The sequence below is a fragment of the Setaria italica genome, chromosome III (assembly GCF_000263155.2).
Source record: "Setaria italica strain Yugu1 chromosome III, Setaria_italica_v2.0, whole genome shotgun sequence".
In the NCBI taxonomy this organism is placed as follows: Eukaryota; Viridiplantae; Streptophyta; class Magnoliopsida; order Poales; family Poaceae; genus Setaria; species Setaria italica.
In genome coordinates this window covers 50,198,207-50,217,151 of record NC_028452.1, presented here as the reverse complement: position 1 = coordinate 50,217,151, position 18,945 = coordinate 50,198,207, and the positions used below count along the sequence as shown (strand labels likewise).

At 45.5% G+C, this 18,945-nt stretch overlaps 2 protein-coding genes and 1 non-coding gene across 3 annotated transcripts; 1 reads left to right on the top strand and 2 right to left on the bottom strand.

The window, feature by feature from the left end:
* Positions 1-2,213: 2,213 nt before the first annotated feature.
* LOC101776331 (disease resistance protein RGA2-like) lies at positions 2,214-7,499 on the bottom strand. Its single transcript, XM_022825428.1, has 4 exons — positions 7,142-7,499; positions 3,542-6,804; positions 2,485-2,567; positions 2,214-2,403 (listed from the first exon to the last, which is right to left on the bottom strand). Exons 1-3 carry the CDS (start codon positions 7,459-7,461, stop codon positions 2,518-2,520), a joined length of 3,633 nt encoding a protein of 1,210 aa, XP_022681163.1. The 5' UTR covers positions 7,462-7,499; the 3' UTR covers positions 2,214-2,403; positions 2,485-2,517.
* LOC111255708 (putative disease resistance protein RGA3) lies at positions 7,468-7,970 on the bottom strand. Its single transcript, XM_022825429.1, has one exon. The coding sequence runs from the start codon at positions 7,936-7,938 to the stop codon at positions 7,504-7,506; it is 435 nt and encodes a 144-aa protein (XP_022681164.1). The 5' UTR covers positions 7,939-7,970; the 3' UTR covers positions 7,468-7,503.
* A 10,901-nt stretch (positions 7,971-18,871) lies between these two features.
* Positions 18,872-18,945, top strand: TRNAT-AGU. Its single transcript has one exon. It is a non-coding gene; the product is annotated as a tRNA-Thr (tRNA).

The following is an 18,945-nucleotide window of genomic DNA, read 5'->3' as shown; positions in this document are numbered from 1 at the left end:
AGTTTTTGGGAGTAAATCATAATTTTCATATTTAATACTTCCTCCGTTACAAATTATATATTGTTTTAGCTTTTTTAGAAGTGAGTGCCTACTGCCCACCCGAGTATTCTATCGTTTTCTGACACACGAATTTCTGCGACGTTGGATGAGCATTGAACGGACATCCTTCATCTTCTTCCTCAGTTCAGCACCTTTCTTCCCAATAGTCAGGCCACCCCACCGCCGCCCAGATGGACCACCACCCCAGCCGAGGGCGCGGTAGCTGCCGGTGTCGGGCTTCGGCAAGACCCTACCTGCCCTCGGCAACCACCCCCCTGCCGCAGCCGCCGCCACCTCCCTCCCCCACCATGTCGTCGTCAAGTCCTCGCCCAAGCACCGCCCAACCGGCCTCCTCCACCTCCCGGCCGGCGGCACCACCGCCACCTGGCCTCACCGCCCAAGTTCCAAGCACTCTACCATGCACCTTGTAGCGAACATGGCCCCATTAGTTCGTAGTTTGTGATTTTGGTGATTGAGTGACAATATAATTATTGGGACTAATAGTTTGTCAAGTATATGCTTTGTAGGTTTTCTAGGTCCCAAGTATGCAAACCAAACCATAGGCAAGGTCCAAATCATGGTATTCAAGTATGCAAACCAAACCATGGCAAGGTCCAAATCATGATATTCAAGTATCCAAGCTATGGTATTCAAGTGACCAAGCCATGGCCCATCGGAGTAAGTATCGGAGCAATTGGTCCAACAGGGAAATCAACTTGAGTTCCAGGAAGCACCGGATGATCCGACGATGGAAAATTTAGTAGCGTCGGATCAATTCTCAGGAAAGGCAGAAATTGACCTATAGCACCGGATGTTCTGATGCCCTATGGAGGTGACCCTCGAACGAAACATATTTAGTTGGGCGCAGGGGAGCCAATGGCTAGTTTCAGAGAGATTTTGGTCAGAAAACTATTAGCACTGGATGATACGATGGGGGCATCGGATGGAGCGTCGAATGAATTCTTGAAGAAGTTGGGCGCAGTGGAGCCAATGGCTAGTTGCACCGAATGTTCCGATGCTACCAAAAAATAGACCATCGGAACATCCGATGGTATACTTTAACTACCCATTCAAGCAACGGTTCTTTAAGCTCTTGGGCTATTTATACCCCCCTCCACTTGACCATTTGGAGTTGCTGGATGAAGTTGAAGTGTGTAGGAGTCCATTGAAGAGTAAGACACATCAAGAACACATCCAAGCCACCCAAAAGTGTTTATGTAATCCATCAAAGGTTTAGCACAAGCTTAGCAAAATGATTAGTGCTAGAATAGACCTAGAGAAGAGAGAGTGCAAGGTGTGCCTACCTTATGATCAGGTTCTAGAGTGAACCACCTTTATACAAGGTGTGCCGGCACCTTGGAGCCTTAGTGGCTCACCAGCAAGTCATGAGCAAATGACTTCATGTGTTTATCGAGTGCTGTTTGTTTGTGGGAAGAAGGCAGTGACTGCACTTTGGTACATTTTCCAATATTGCAATGCGCATACAAGTATGCATTCGTGTGCACTATTATGCCACCAGCTTTTAATAATTCATTGCCTGCATCGTGAAACTTGCCATGTATTCGTAGAATCTTCCTTAACCTCGAAGAGTCATCTTCTCTGCACAAAGCATGGCAATTGCGATAATCATTTCAAACTACTAGGTTATTGTTTGATTGTGGCTAGGTGTCAACTGACTATCTTTTTGCATGTTGATAGCATGAAATCAGTAACAATTTAATTGGCTGCACCATGAAGTTATTGGTCCTTGGGCATGTATGAATAATTGATCAGTAGCAACTAGTCAAAATGCTGATTGGTCACCGAAGAAGTAATGCGCTAAAAGGAAGGCACATTTGAAAAATTTAGGCATGGTCTTCAACTTCCAATCATGTTAAGGGAAAGTAAAGCAAGTTAAAAATATCAGTATTATCTGAAAAAGTAAATATCAATTCAATAGAATAGTCACTTAAGGGAAAATTTTGTTTTGAATATGTGAAATGGACATAATAGAAGAGAATGGTCACAGAAATGGCATAATATCTCTCCAGGCCCAGTTATAAACATCATAGTTGCAGTTGGTATGCAAAATGCAGAACTCTCTTCCAATCACAGGGAGATAACTGCCATGATGTAGCTGTATTAATGGGAGAAAGTATTAATATCCCAGCCTCCACGTCCATTTGATGCAAAAATAAAATAGTAATATATCTCTCATGATTATCAAATATAAATAAATGTCTGGTACAGAATTTATACTGCCTTTAACAACTTGCATCAGAGCCTGTATGGTAACTCAGACCTTGATCAACGATCAACATAGAAGGAAAATAGCATTTCCACATTATGGTTTGGATGCTGACAGTAAATGAGGCAAACATGTCCCTACAATAGAGAGGATATGCAATCAACACTAGATTAATTGAAATGATTCTAATAAAAACCCAAACTTTTTATGCTACTAACCTGGTACTTCATGTTTTGACAGCTCACTAATTGCTACAAATGAATGGCATATTTCCATGTCTTTGGTTTCAATAACTTGGCACCTGGTAATCGCTGATGTTAGGATTTATCAATAGTATAACATGAAAAACGTGTACGTCAAGCAGATTCAAGTATGCATATTAAAATATACAACTACCGAATTCCAAAGAGAAAAATTCCAGTTCTTTCTGAAACAAAAACAGAAATAGTACATTTTTGTACACCCAAAGGCGTGAAGTTAGCAAAAACAATTAAAAGAAAGGTACCACACAGTAGGCTCCTGGGACCTTTTATTTAGTCCACATTTTGTCCTTTAGACAGCAAAATTCAATTAAATTGACAAGTAAAAACCTTCGTTGCATTGGCAACTTGGCATCTCTATTTGGGGTGTAACATTAGGGAAATAGAAAAATATCAGTTCAATGCAAATTGAAAACAATCTATAGTCGTGTTCTTAGTTGTCCAAGTGTGGAGGGATCCCTTGGATTTTTAAAATTTCGTATTGTGCAAGTGCTGAAACCAGCAAGCCGACAACTGCATGAAAAAGTAACTTTGTGGGACACTCTTCATGCTTTTTTAGTGATTGCTGAGTTCTTTCCACTATTCCTTGTCAATAATTTCTGGGCACAGTTCACACCTAGCTATAGTCTATAGACGCAAATACTAGTAGCAGTTCACATAATAAAGATGAACTGAAGACAGAAGTGGAGGACCAAAGATACTCTATTTTGCCTTACATATCATTCTCGTTAAGCAGCTTCTTTAGTAGTCATATCTATTCAGAAATTCAAAATGGATAATTAAGTAATACAACTCGACGTGATTATACCAAGGCACCAAAATTCTGTGGTCGTGTGCTGCACCTTTCTCTAATGTAAAAATAATCACACCATATCATTCAAACTACTGCAAGGATGCTTTAAGACGAATGGTATATATATTTCTAGAATGCGGGGTCTCAGGTTGAAGAGGATATAATACACATGAGCAGATTTATGCATTTGATGGTGAAACGTCAAATGAGTTTGGTGGGTACCTTCGTAACGAGCATCCAAATATTTATATTCTTCAGGGATGTTGTCCAGTCTCTTCTTCAGGGATGAAGGAAGCGACTGTATACCTGGACATGATGTAATTTGAAGATGACGGAGAGATGAGTATGCTTGTGGCCCATCGGGCAAGGATGCCAGGCTTTCGCATTCACGGAGACTGAGATGTTCCAGGGTTGAAAACTCTCCCAAGCAAGATTCCAGTGATCTCAACTCTGGGCATATCCTAATAACTAGTCTTTGGAGTCCATCCAGCTGGCCTGATAGGAGTTGGAGTTTGCCACACCGAGTAATATCTATTTCCCTGAGGGATGGGGGAAGGTTGAGAACCTCTGACAAGCTTTCACACCTATATATATATAGAGATTCAAGACATGGAAGTAGTAAGTGATCCCGGGCCGATGATGACAGCTTCGGTGCAGCGCTGGGCCCTTGATTGAATGTTGGCTCGTCCTGTTGCTCTCCGAATATGGACTTAAGCTTAGGGCAGCCGCGCAAATCCATCGTCTTGAGAGATGCGGGGACGTTGAAGACCTCTACCAGACTTTCACAATCCCACAAGTCTAGATCCTCGAGACGGGGCAGAACTTGGTTCCTTTCTGATATTGGTTGGCCAGGAGCAGCTTTCGCGTACCCAATCAGACCACTGCAATCGTCAATGGTAAGGCGCCTCAAGGATACCAAGCTCTGGAACTCTTTTTCCGGCCAGTAGACAAGCGCATGGTTGATCCTCTCAATTTTCAAATCTTGGAGCTGGACAAAACATGTCCATAGTGCCAGTGGACTTGAGGGGAACAGAAAGTTGCAGCCGCTTAGCTTCAGATCTGTCAGAGGGTATTTATTACTGGCGTCCAGCAGCTCAAAGGCACTATGCACAGTTGGTAAAGTAGTTTCTGTGTCTTCGACTGATAACTCCAGTTTGGACAATGAGTTAATAACTGTAGGCACTATTATTGCTGCCAGTTGGCTGCCATGTATTTTTAATACACCGAGCTTTGGTGCTTCTATCACCCCCGGTAGAGTTGTCAACTTCGGACATTTCTCAACACGCAGAGTCTCAAGGTCAGGGAATATCTGCTGGTCACCATGAGTTGCTTCCGTCATCCCCAAGCTCTTAAAACTATCTAAGTCTTCTAACAAGAGCTTCTTTAACTTTGGAAATGCTGACCATGCTGTAACATCACTATGGTCAAATGATACTCCCTGAGATGTAGCTGATGGTAATGCTGCCAGTTCGGGGCACTTTTCGATTGATAACCCTTCAAGCTGAGGAAATATTATCTGCTGCCCTTGAGTTGCTTCAGCAGCGCCCCCCCACCTCTGAAACTTTGCTAAGCATTTTAATTCGAGTACCTTCAGGACTGGAAATGCCGACCAAAGCTTCCTCTCGTCTTGCTCCTTGTAATCTCCACTGCACGATCCTCCGAGAAGTGCTGGCCCTGGTAATGCTGTAACCTTTCCACAATTTGTAATAAACAACTTCTCAAGTTGAGGAAACATTATCTGTTCTCCTTGGACCCAGTTTACTTCACACCATCTATCAAATTCCGGCAGTTCGTCCAGCGTAAGCTCCTTCAGATTAGGAAAGTGAAAGAATGTACCACCACTGCACAAGCTTTCCAGTTTTTTCAATCTTTTCAGACGAAGAACTTGTAGAGCTGGTACACTCCTAAGTGGAGGAAGCTTATTGGACTTGTTACAGTTAGAAACATGAAGCTCCACCATTTTTGTCAGCGTACCCATCCACGTTGGGAAACTGGTTCCTTGGTAATCCTCTATCCTCAGAGCCTCTAGTCCAGGAGGAGCTTCGAGACCCTCCAGCACCTTATGACAATGTAGTTTCTCCTCCTGACTACCTGTCCACGTCCAGTTTAATGACAATTCCCTGAGCTCCTCTTTATTTCCAAGATTGGCCTGTTTTGCATCTGCTGCTTTTGTCACATTTTCGAGTTGACTAAGCAGTAGTGGACCACCAAGGTTGTTTAAATGCTGCAGCTCTGCAATACTACTGCAATCAGGGCATGCACCCACTACAAAATTTGTAAGTGTTTGTAGGGAAGTGAGATGTCCAACCTCTGGTGGCATGCGCTTCAACTCCCTACATCCGTGAGTGTAGAGGTGACGGAGGGCAGTCATGTACTTTATTCCCTTTGGAAGCCGGCCAAGTTTCTGACAGTACGCAACATTCAATGTTTGCAGATTGTACAAAATGCTGATATCTTCCGGAAGTGCCACTATATCACTACCGGAGATATCAAGATACCTCAAGAGATGTAGCTGCTTTGGTTTCAAAAGGATTGTGCTCTTAATTTGACAAAGTCTCAATGCACGCAGAGAGCTGTATTTTGCGAGATGCTGCAGGGAACTTTCTATGTCCTCATCACATAGTAGTGTTTGCATAGCTGGAGACCTTATATTCAGAGAATCATTCAAAACGGCCTCTGGCTTCTTACATGATAACAATATATGACGACAAGTGTTCTGAAGAAACTCATCACTCTGCTTTGGCTTCTCAGTTATGGTAGCAACTTCTTTGCCCATGACAGATAGTGCCACATCGTGCATAAGATCATGGATTTTACATGTACTTGTAGAGAAATACCAATACACGGAACCATATCTTGAACCTTTGACTTGCTTCACATCTTGAAAGAATGACCTTGAGACCAGCTCACTGAAAATCTGTTTACCAATTGTTTCATGATGACCATCTTTTTGTTCGGGAATAAAGTCATTTGCCATCCATAGTTGGATCAGCCTTTCCACGTCAATCTCATGGTCCTTGGGAAACACAGCACAGAAAGCGAAGCACTGCTTCATGTGTGATGGCAGGTCATCGTAACTGAGCTTGAGAATAGGCAGGATTTGATCGTCCTTGTTATGGGCGATGCTTTTGCTAAGCACAGCCTCCCATTCTTTCGTTGTCTTGCCACGTAGTACAGATCCTAGTGCCTTCGCTGCCAATGGAGACCCTGCACATCTGTCAACAACGTCATCAACCAAGCCAGCTAAATCAGCTCGTTTTCTCTCTTGCGAAATGAATGCTTTAGCCTCAATAATTTCCTTGATGAATTTATTGTCCAAACGTGCAATGCCATGTTCTTCAACTGTACCCATGAGTTGAGCTATTTCTTTATCACGGGTTGTCGTTAGTATGGCGCTACCAACATCACCATGTTTAAGACAGGCATTCAGCTTGTTCCACTTGTTAGCATCCTTATTCCAGACGTCGTCCAATACAAGAAGGTACCTGTTACAAATAATCATGCCATTAGTGCGTTTCTATTTGAGTACGTTTTTTTCTTAAGTTATGTGAATGCCACAAGAGGAAGCGTAAATGGTATGTGAGATGTGCAAGTTCCGTGCATATCCAAGAGGGAAACTTGCTAGCGGTGAGGCGTTGTTGTCTTCTTGATCTAAGTTTGAAGTTGAATTTTGTGTATGTAGTTTGCATGTGCTTTACTTGTTCTTTTCAATTACGCGTTATTCTCAAGGGCAATGCACATATTTTGAGCATGTGTGAGGGAAAAAACCAGTGTGCGTGTTTGAGATGAGTGAATCAACATCAAATTAAATTCTAAAAGTACCTCTTTCCAGCGAGTTCTCTCTGAAGGTTCTGCAAGGCATTCTCCAGGTTGCTCTCAGAAGCGTTACAGATCTTGTTGGCAAGGTTACAAACATCGAAATCATCTGACACGCAGACCCACTTCAGCAGTTGGTGGAAATGCTTCTTCACTTCAGGGTCATTATAGATGAGCTGAGCTAGGGTGGTCTTACCCAACCCACCCATTCCAACAATGGGAACGACCATCGGATCCTTATTGTTAGCTTGTTCTTTGACCAACATTCTAACAATCTTTTGCTTCTCTTCATCTCTGGATCTGCTGACAATCTCTGGGTCAACCATGGTGGAGTCATTCTCACGCAGATAATTTATCTGGACCTGCGCTTATGGCTGTTTGTCGAACCGAAAGTCGCGCATCTGCTTGACAAGGGCCTCAATATCGCGCACAATCTTGCAAAGCTTGTTGCCCATCCTGTAACGGAACATGATGCGGTTGCCCATCCCGAGCTTGATGTAGCGCCCCTCTTTCTTGGCTTGACGACGGAGGGCCTCATAGTTGAATTCATCGAAGACTTGGATGGCCTCGTATGCCGCCACCTTGAGCTTCTGAAGCCAGGGTCTGATTGCTTGTCTGTAGGTTGCCTGCTTCTCTGCGTCAGTGATCCTTTCCAGGATGGCCGGCAGCATGACCTTGAGGTTCTCATGCTGCTCCTCCATGCCCTCCATCACCTTGTACTGGTCCAGGAGGTAGCTGGACGCCTTCTCCTTCACCAGGGACAGCAGTGGCCCGACCACCATGCTGCCCACAAGCTCGGCCATCAGAGCAGTCAGAGGAACACACGCTGAGAAATGAGAAGACACTTTGGAGTGGAGAAGAGGATGGTCTGCGGAAGCGCTTTGGAGGTAAATGGAGACCAACGCCAAACACTGACCTTCTTGGGGCGCTTAATTTATTGGTTGCATCGAAAGCCGTAATACAAAATGGCGCTCGCCTAAAATAATTGTTTTAGCTGCTAGATCTGAAGTTGACAAATCGACTTGCTTTCCGCTCATGTAGCAGCTCACCAATTGGCATTCTTTTTGGACGTTCAGAGCCAGCTGACGAGATAACATGGAGACACCGATCGATAAGTCGACTATATATATTTTTTGAACACAAACTTGATTTTATTAGATTACCCGTATTACAAAATACTTATAATTATATTTTGTATCACATTAAAATCGTATTAATAGAGTATTCATTGGTCCAAATGCTTGTCATAATAAATTCCAAACCAGGGCGAATCACGTTAACAGCATGCCAGCGAGGCATCTTGTCTTCAAGTTCTAAATCCCAATATACGATATCATCACGGCTATCCATGTGCATTCTACAATAACAAATCAAGCCACTTGAGCTGACCTCGAGGCTCGACCGCCCAAAAACTGAAACACTTGCACTACTTGGAAAAATACCGATTCATAACCTCCCTCTAGTACCAGTTGTGCAACCATTACTAACAATTCGGTACTAAGGAAGATCCTTTAGTACCGGTTGAAATAACGGTCTGCCACGTCGCGCACGAGGTCGGCCTCATTAGTACTAAGAGGATGGTGGTATGCGGAAGCGCTTTGGAGGTGAATGGAGACCAACACCAAGCACTGACCTTCTTGGGGCACTTAGGGGGTGTTTGGATACTGTTGGAGGGAAATATTAACGATCTCCTAGATACCGCTTAAAAGAACAAAGACGAAGGCCCAGGACCACCCAGCATAATCAAAGCTCCGCCTCGCCCGACCTTAGGTCCCAAGGTTGAGAACGTCCAACCTCCCGCCACGAGGCTCCGCCTCGCCCGACCGCGGTCCCGGGGTCGGGGGCATCCGACCTCCCTCCGCAAGGCTCCGCCTCGTCCGACCGCGACCCCGGGATCGGGGGCGCCCGACCCCTCGCCACAAGGTTGCGCCTCGTCCGACCCCGAGCACGGGAGTCGGACTCACTGGGCCCCCAGGACGGACATCCCCCTCGGATGCGGATCCGGTGGACAAGACAACGATCCCGTGGGTCCCCCTCGTCGGCCTCGTCATAAATGCGCCGCAGGCCTGGCAGGGGGAAGGATGACCGTGCTCCTCACGCAACCCGCTGCAAGTGCCCATGCACGACCACACTGTACAAGCTACAGTGCTGGCGGCTCCCTTCCATTCGCCGCAGGGTACTCATGGCCTGCGCCGACCGGAGCGGAGGAAAGACTCGCCTGTCCTTGGGCCCCACGCGCCCTCGGGTCCCGCGCGCCCGGCAGCGAGGATGTAACGCCCTCTCTCCGGAAGCCATCATCAGGATGGTGGCATCCGCCGTCCACCCCAACGGACACCGAAGTAACGACGAAACACCTTCATCATAACCCGACGCCTACGGACGCCGAAGGGGCTATCCGTAGGGCGCGACGACAGTTGGCACACGGCCGCCCCCCTCCTCCAGCATGCATGCCGGCGCTCGTCAGGGGCCGGCGAAGGCGCCGGGCGCCTAGGGACTTGGTTCCTCCCTTCTTGCTGTATTTTTTACCGTACTACGTTCACACTCTTACTACTCTCAATCGCTCGGTCTCAGCTGTAACTCCGGCCGCCCCCTTACGGTATAAAAGGGAGCACCAGGGGCCGGAGAAAGGGATCGGCTTCTTCTCCCACAAGCCGCAGCACACTACGACGCTCCCTGAGAGCACAAGCACAAAGAGACTTGGGACCAGTCCCTCTCTCGTCGATCTGTAACCCCTACTACAGAACCTCGCGTGGGCAATACGAGTATCCTCGATACTGGACGTAGGGCTTCCCTTGCCCGAACCAGTCTAAACCCGTGTCTCCTACGCCACCATCTGAAGCCTTACGCGCATAAAAGAAATTTACTAGTCTAAGTCTTGATCCGCCAATCTTGACAACGACAGATACTATGTGCTAAACTTTAGCGGTGTCACATCGAATGTTCGGATGCTAGTTAGGAGGACTAAGCATGAGCTAATTAAAAAACTAATTGCACAGATGGAGTGTAATTCGCGAGACGAATCTATTAAGCCTAATTAATCCATCATTAGCAAATAGTTACTGTAGCACCACATTATCAAATCATGAACTAATTAGGTTTAATAGATTCGTCTCGCGAATTAGACTCCATCTGTGCAATTAGTTTTGTAATTAGCCTATGTTTAATACTCCTAATTAGTATCAAATATTCGATGTGACGGGTGAGCCAAACAAACCTTTAATTTAATGGTTGCATCGAAAGCCGTAATACAAAATAATATCATCATGGCTTTCCATGTGCATTCTACAGGATGGCCGGCAGCATGACCTTGAGGTTCTCATGCTGCTCCTCCATGCCCTCCATGACCTTGTACTGGTCCAGGAGGTAGCTGGACGCCTTCTCCTTCACCAGGGACAGCAGTGGCCCGACCACCATGCTGCCCACAAGCTCGGCCATTAGAGCAGTCAGAGGAGCACACGCTGAGAAATGAGAAGACACTTTGGAGTGGAGAAGAGGATGGTCTGCGGAAGCGCTTTGGAGGTAAATGGAGACCAACGCCAAGCACTGACCTTCTTGGGGCGCTTAATTTATTGGTTGCATCGAAAGCCGTGATGATATTATTTTGTATTACGGCTTTCCAGTCGCCTTAAAGCATCATCGAAAGCATCATTACGGCTTTAGATTTAAGGGGTGTTTGGCAGGGAGGGGCTAAATTTTAGCCCCTGTCACATCGGATGTTTGGACACTAATTAGGAGTATTAAACATAGTCTAATTACAAAACTAATTGCACAACCCCTAGGCTAAATCGCGAGACGAATCTATTAAGCCTAATTAGTCCATGATTTGACAATGTGGTGCTACAGTAACCATTCCCTAATGATGGATTAATTAGGCTTAATAGATTCGTCTCGCGATTTAGCCTATGGGTTCTGCTATTGGTTTTTTAATTAGCTCATATTTAGTCCTCCTAATTAGCATCTGAACGTGTGATGTGACAGGGCTAAAGTTTAGTAATATCAATAATATCATCACGGCTTTCCATGTGCCATCACGAGGGTACAGCCTGGTTCACGCCCGTGCCGCTAGGTCCCATGGCAACGGTGTTGCGTTGTCAGACTTCTGGCGCCACTTCTGTGGACGGTAGTGCCTGATTAGGGCGAGCCAATGAGCTGGCATATGCATGTGTCGCCTTGTCACGTACCTAGATGTTGCACGGTTACTGTCACGTACTATCAGTCGTGATAACAAATAAAAGGGTGTTTGGGAGGAGAGGACTAAACTTTAGCCCTGTCGATGTTCGAATACTAATTAGAAGGACTAAACATAAGCTAATTACAAAACTAATTGCAGAACCCCTAGACTAAATCGCGAGACGAATCTATTAAGCCTAATTAATCCATCATTAGTGAATGGTTACTGTAGCACCACTTTGGAGGATCCTGGACTAATTAGGCTTAATAGATTCGTCTCGCGATTTAGCCTAGGGGTTGTGTAATTAGTATTGTAATTAATCTAGGTTTAATACTCATAATTAGTGTCCAAATATTCGATGTGACAGGGGCTAAAATTTAGCCCCCTCCTCCCAAACACCCCCTAAGGACCTCTTTGAAAGAAATCTCAAAACATAGGAATAGGAAAACGTAGGAACGAAGTTACATTACATTTCCAATTCTACAGGGATTGAGAATGTAGGAAAGTTTGCAATTGTGTATTTAGATGCAACGTAGGAAAAACAAACAAATGAGAAGGAAGAGATAGACATAAAGAAAAGTTTCCAAAGAGGTTAGACCTCATTTTAGATTTCCTGCAAAATTCTTATGGACTGAGCCATTCCAGAGGAATTTGGAAGGATTAAAAGGTTGGTCAATCCTTTGTTCCAAAGGGACACATAGGAAAAATTCCTATAGGATTCAAATCCTACAAAATTTCTACATGAATCCTATATTCCAAAGGGGGCCTAAGAGGGGTCGGGCGCCATGCGAGAGATTGGGCTCGGATGAGAGGTTCGGAGGAGGAAGGGATGAGTAAGAAAAACCTTGAGCTTGAATACTAGACAACACACATCTCACATCTCTTAAAACTAAACAAATTAACCCTTTTTACCTAGTCAAAGCAGTTTAGTGATTTCACTGACGTACCAATGGGTCTCACAGGTTATAATTGACCTCGTAGCTCACCAATTGGCATTCTTTTTGGACGTTCAGAGCCAACTGACAAGATAACATGGAGATACTGATCGACAAGTCGACTATATATATTTTTTGAACACAAACTTGATTTTATTAGATTACCCATATTACAAAATACTTATAATTATATTTTGTGTCATATTAAAATTGTATTAATAGAGTATTCATAGGTCAAATGCTTGTCCTAATAAAATAAAATACACCTTGTTATTCCAGACGAGGGGAGAATCACGTTAAAAGCACGCCAGCGAGGCATCTTGTCTTGAAGTTCTAAATCCCAATATACGATATCATCACAATAACAAATCAAGCCACTTGAGCCGACCTCGAGGCTCGACCGCCCAAAAACTGAACACTTGCACTACCGAAAAAATTGGTCAGGAACTGATTCATAACCTGCCTCTAGTACCAGTTATACAACCGGTACTAACAATCCGGCATTAAAGGTATTAAAAGATTCCTTTTAAATACCGGTTAAAATAATCGGTACCAAGGGTCCTCAAAATTATGGAGCCGGCCCTGGTCTAAAATCCTTGAGCTTAATCCAATTTTTGGATGGTTCTAAAATCCTTTTTCACGAGCTCCAAATTTTTTTATTTGGATTTCTTGTGTCCCAATCTATCTCTGAGATTTTTCCCAGAATTTTTGGTATTTTCTAAAAAAAATTTCGTGCTCTAAAAACTTTATCTAGAGTTTTCTGGATTTGTTTTTACACTGAAATATTTATGAAAATATTAATCTATCTTTCTATCCTTTTCCTTCGAGCCGAGCCCACGGGCCCGACCCACTTTGGCCAAGCAGGCCGCCGGCTCCCTTCTTTCCCCGCCGGCCGAAACTGCTCCCTCTCCCCCCTCCCTATTCCTTTTTCCTTCAGCCGGCCCGGTTCCCCTTCCGCCGGCCTGCTAGCCAGGCAGGCTCGCCAGCGCCTCCCTGCCCTTTCCCCTGGCCCAACCGGCCATTCTTTTTTCCCCCACACCGGCCCAGCCAGGCTTTTCTCCACACCGGCCTACCTCCCTTTCTTTTCCTCCGGCCCAGCTTGGCCCGCCATCTTTTCTCTCTCTCCCTTTCGCTGCCAGGTGGGCCCCGCATGTCGGAAGCTTCTTCAAGCTTCGGCCGGCGCCGCCGCTTGAGCTCCCCGCACAGGCGCCGCTCGGTTTCCCGTCGCCCCGGCTTCTCGGCGCCCCTCCGGCTCCCCATGACCCTCCGCCTCCCACGCACAGGCCTCCGCCCCCTCGTTTCTCCTTCCTTCGGCCGGAAACTGCCGCTCCACCAACCCGCCGCCATGAATGGCGCCACCACTCTAGCCGCCGGCCGTTACTCCGCGATTCACCTCCTGAGCCGCCTCCGCTCCCTCCCTCCGCCTATAAAACGAGCGCCCGAGCTCCGGTTGCCCCTGCTGCTCGTCTCGCCCGGCCGCCCCGCTCGCCTTCGCGCCTCCCAAGCGCTGCGCAGCCGCCGCCCTGTGCGCCCCGCCCAGCGCCGCCACTCCGGCCGCCGCCGCCTCGCGCCGCTTCCCTGGCCCGCGCTGCGCCGCCGTAGCCTGCGCCCCTGGGCCGCACCACCGCCGCCGCCGCCCACCCCTTGGCCCGGCCGGCAGCCGCCGCCGGTAAGCTCTAACCGGCCACACAAGCGGAGCGAGCAGAAGAAGGAAGATAGAGGATTGAAGGAGAAGAAGATAAAGTCGTTTTGCATCTTAGCTCCTGATAAACTGTGTAATTCCTTCAATATCTTTGTGCCATGATCAATCTTCAGAAAACCCCCTAAACTTTCCGTTTTCTTGCAATCTAATCCTATCCATGAACCTTTTGCAGATCTAACCCCAGGTTTTCATCTTTTCGCGGACTCTCTTCTCTGTGTCTCGGTAAATTTCTTTGCTAACCCTCGTTAATTGCGTTTAGGTCCCTAGATCTTGTTTTCTTCGTAGATTCCACGTTTTAGCTCCTTTTTAAATCCGTTCAAGTTGCGTTACGTTCATAACAGCGTAAATTACACGTTAGTGTTGTTGTCATCCTGCATTTCATGCCTTTAAAAATAAATTTAATATTAATTTGATTAATGCCTGATTAACATGTGTTTCTCTAAATAAAAGTCACCAAGTGATATCTATCGTTTTTCACAATAAATGTTAACTTGATTAATGCTCACTTCATAATATTTCTAAATAAAAGTCAATTAGGATATACACCGGTTTTTCATAAACTGAAAATAATTTGATTAACACTTATTTGAATAATTCTTACAATTAAAAGCTATTTAGAGTTAAACCTCAACTTTTCTTAAATTAAATTTAATTTGACTAATATTTATTCAATTTGTCTTCTAAATAAAAGCTACATAGGTTATAACTCGAATTTTCATAATCAAATGTTAATTTGGCTAATATCAAAATAAATGTGTTTTAATATAATATTCTTAGTTGAACTCGAAATATAAAGCTATGCACTTAGATATTCATCTATGCTTTATTTCCAAATTAAATGTTTAATTTGCATAAATTTTACTTAAATATTTATAAATAAAACTTGACTAGGTTTCTACCTCGGTCTTTGCAAATAAAGTATAAATTGTCTTAATTCTAACTTAGGATATTTTCTTTCTGAAATATCCTTTACATATGTTTTGCTAAATAAAATAAACCTAGCTTATAGTGTTTTTATTTTTTTCGTGAATCAAATCTCTCGATAGTTCGTTTTAAGCGTTTGGGTGATCCTTAGATCGTTCCTTGTCCTTTAGTACGCTATTTTAAGCCTTTCTTTTGTTTTGGTGTATTGTTCTTAGTCACTCTTGTTGTTTGTTTGTTGCTGATGTTTGTCATGATTAGAAGGATCACTGATCGAAAGCTTTGAAGGTTAAGAGTTTCAAGAAAGTAAGAACCGAAGAGTAATAAGAGTAACTTGTCGTTGGAGAAAGGCAAGTGTCCCTAACCATCCTTCTACCTATGCTTTGTTCACAGTGTTATGATAATCTTAATTGGAATATGGAGAACCACCCAAGAAAACAGTACAACCACAACATCACATGGCTCTGATCTTAGCCGACTAATTAGGCATGTGGTTGACTAGTGGTCTTACCGAAAGGGCAAGGAGGGGGAAGGTGTCGGGGGTATGACCCGGAGCAGTAGCCTTCTAAGGTGCTGACTCATTACAACGGGTTGTGACCCACATCGCTACTGAAACTCTAGCGGGCTACTAGTTAGCTATGTGTCTTTGTAAAGGCTTAGTGGACCCCCCAGCCGCTCACCAAAGGAAGTGTTTAAGGGCTTTGCAAACCTGGGCGACACGAGGGACCACGAGTTGTGGGTAAAGTGTACAACCTCTGCAGAGTGTAAACTGATATATCAGCCGTGCTCACGGTTAAGAGCGGCTTGGACCCTCACATGGTTAATTAAACTTGAAGATGGACTTAAATCATTAATTCCAGTTAGTTCCTATGACCTTGCTGAGTACCAATCATAAGTGTACTCACCCTTGCTCACTGCTGCTCAGAAGAAGAAGATGCAATGAAGAAGTTGTGAAGATGATCCTGAGTTCTAGGCGTACGCAACCCCTAGTCGAGTGCCTGTGAAGTGTGGAGCCTTCGTTTCCAGAGTTTAAACTGCGTCTCTCTGTTAGTCTTGTAAGTCTTTGTTTATATTTTTACGTGATACTGTTGCTGTTATTCACTAATGACGTCACTATATGTATGAAACTTGATCATGGCATACATATAGTTAATACTTGATTTTGTTTTAAAAGCTAGGTGTGATAGCTGGTGGACTACCTAACCAACCGCCAGCAATTTCATGAGCACAATGTTTCAGCTCACCATGAGCGGAGCTTTTTTCGGCACTCGATCTGAGCCCGACGTGGCTCGCAAAATGCTCAGGTCGAATCATCCCAACTAAATATGGGTACCAGGATTTAAAGTTAAACGGAACCATGTGGGTGCCGTGCACCGTGCCAACAACTCCATCACCCCTAAAATGGTGTCGGAAAGTCTAAAATCGTTGGAAAAAGAATATTTTAAGTGGAAAGCAAGGTGAAAACAATTGAACTGGGCCTTCACATGAACCACACCTCCGTGGTGTGGGGCGGTGGTTGGCCCATCAAAACCTGGTCAGCCCAATGCCCCCTTCAAAACTTAAACTTAGACCCTGTTTGGCATGACTCCAACTCTGTGTGAAGCTTCTCCACTCAAAAATTCCAGGTGGAGCCAACTCTAGATGGAGTTGGAGCTGTCTGATGGAGGTGTTTGGCTGGGAGGGTGTCCCCAGCTCCAGAAAAGAGGAGTTTGAAAGTGAATTGTCATTCTTGCCCCTAACTCATGATCCCACCTATCATCCTCTTATTCCCCTTTTCTTCTTCTTCCTCAGGTGAACAGTTTGGTTTGCAAAATCTTTAGGTGGTCGGCAAGACAGCAGTGCAGTGTGAATTAACAACTCCCATCACTGGTACTGAAATACTAAATGAGAAGCGCAAGTCATCAAGTGTTGCATCGCTGCATTATATGGACTTGCTCCAAAACCGAACCGGAGAAATGAAACGGTCCGGCTTGCAAAATCTTCAAAACATTCTGAAGAATTAGTAACGGCAATGCAATGTGCATGAGCAACTCTGAACGCAGTGCAACTATGAAAAGTTAACACTATCACATTGATTGCAACGCCCAATTCATAGTTCACAAGCAACCAACATCAGTTAGCATTATCACAGATTAATCGAATTCACACCAAAATGAACTGATTGTGTCTGAGGTCAACAGTAGAAACAAAAATCATCAACTAATGGAAAATATGTGAACAAACAAATAGGCAAGCATAGAGAGCTGTTCGGTAACTCAAACCTGATAGAACTCAACCCTTAGAGCTGATCTCATCGATCAGACAACATTCACCATCCACGACTAGTTCCAAGAATGCAGAAACAAGAAGGCCAAAGAATCTTTCAAGAACCGCTCGGCTACCCCGCGCCACATACGACCAGTGGCGAGCCTTGGCTGACCTCCCCGCGGCGAGGAGCAGCACTGTCTGGCCCGCTGCTCGAGGCGAGGACACCAAGGAGAACCGCATGGATGGCGTACCGCGATGGGTTCTGCGCCCAGGCCATCGGCCGTCACACGGGTGCCACGCTGCACCGCTATACCGGTGGCCGACGACCGATGACCTCGCGGCATTGGCCTCGCGCGGCGCAGCTGTGGGAGGGACAGGCGTCCGCGAAACCCGCACTTGCTGCCCCGCACCTAGGTAGCCCCGGCCCCACATCGCGGCAGCAGTCCCACATCGGTGGCCTAAGTCATGGACTGCGCCCCCATGATCTGGCGCCGCAAGCCTTGCACGGTCTCGGATCCACTGGCTTCGACGTTGGTGCGTCCCTGGAGCTGGCTTCAGCAACCTTGCCGTGCCACCGTACCAAGGAGGAGGCTCATGAGGGGAACGGGCGGCCAACAGCGGGGATTCGATTCCCGGCGGCGGAGCTTCATTTTCCCGGCGGACGGTAGGTGTGTGGGTGGCGGCGGGAGCTGGGAGGGCTAAGAGGCCGGCGGGGCTTGGTGCTCAGGAGGGGAACGGGCCCTGAATAAATTCTCTTCCAAAATCGGGCAGGTGCAAGACGGGGGCTACGGACAAGGCCTTTTTGAGGGCCGTGAAAGCCTCGGTGGCTGCCTCAGTCAATCGTTTCTTGAGCAGTGTCGTCAGGGGTCCTGCAATGGTGCTGAAGTTCTGGATGAAGCACCTGTAATACACGACCAATTTGAGAAACCCGCGCAGGCCACGGGTGGAGCGCGGCTGCGGCCATGATTCCACTGCCGCCACATGATTCCACTCCCGAGTGGTGCTTTTGCTTTTTTTAAGTTGTGTTGAGCACGTTTTCATTAAGGAGTTACTACTATGCAATTTGAGAAGACCAAAAATGTAAAGTTAAAAGAATCACCACATGCGACAAGCAACACAAACACAACTACGAAAAGAAAACCACAACACCCCCACACACTAAACACAACTTAAAGATGACTTAAACCTGCAGGAGAGAAAGACAATATAAACACACGCACATCACCGATTGCTTAACAACTCAGAGCTAGCGGAGGTAGAGTGAGAAGGTCATGCAAGACGATGCCTTCGAGGAGGAAGCGACACCAACGTCACCATCATTCGTCTATCCACGGAGGAGCAGACCAAGTTTTTACCTAGCAAAATCAAATGAATTTGGTGGCCGCAACAACACCCCTAGCAAGATGAGCTAAAGGATGCAACTATTGTCAGTACTAGAGAATGCCAGGAAAAGCTTTTACCAATATAATTTAAAGATAACACATTATACAATTTGTCTACTGAGTTATTTTAAGATTAAATATAAGATTATTTAATAATGATACCCATGTACTTGTCAAGATGGCACAGGCCGCCACGGATGAAGAGGAAAAAATATGTTGGCGGTCGAGGTGAGTGCCTAGGGAGGGGGAATGTAAATGGTATATGTATAGGCTTCTGGAGGTAGATGCTAGGTTTAATTTCTTCTAATGGTTGAACAGGAAGCGTCAGCATACTCCATGAAAAGAATTTATAATTTGAACAAAATTAAGGATCACTTAGCTTTCGTAGCTCAGTTGGTTAGAGCACCCGTTTAGTAAGCGGGAGGTCTTGAGTTCAACTCTCAACGAAAGCA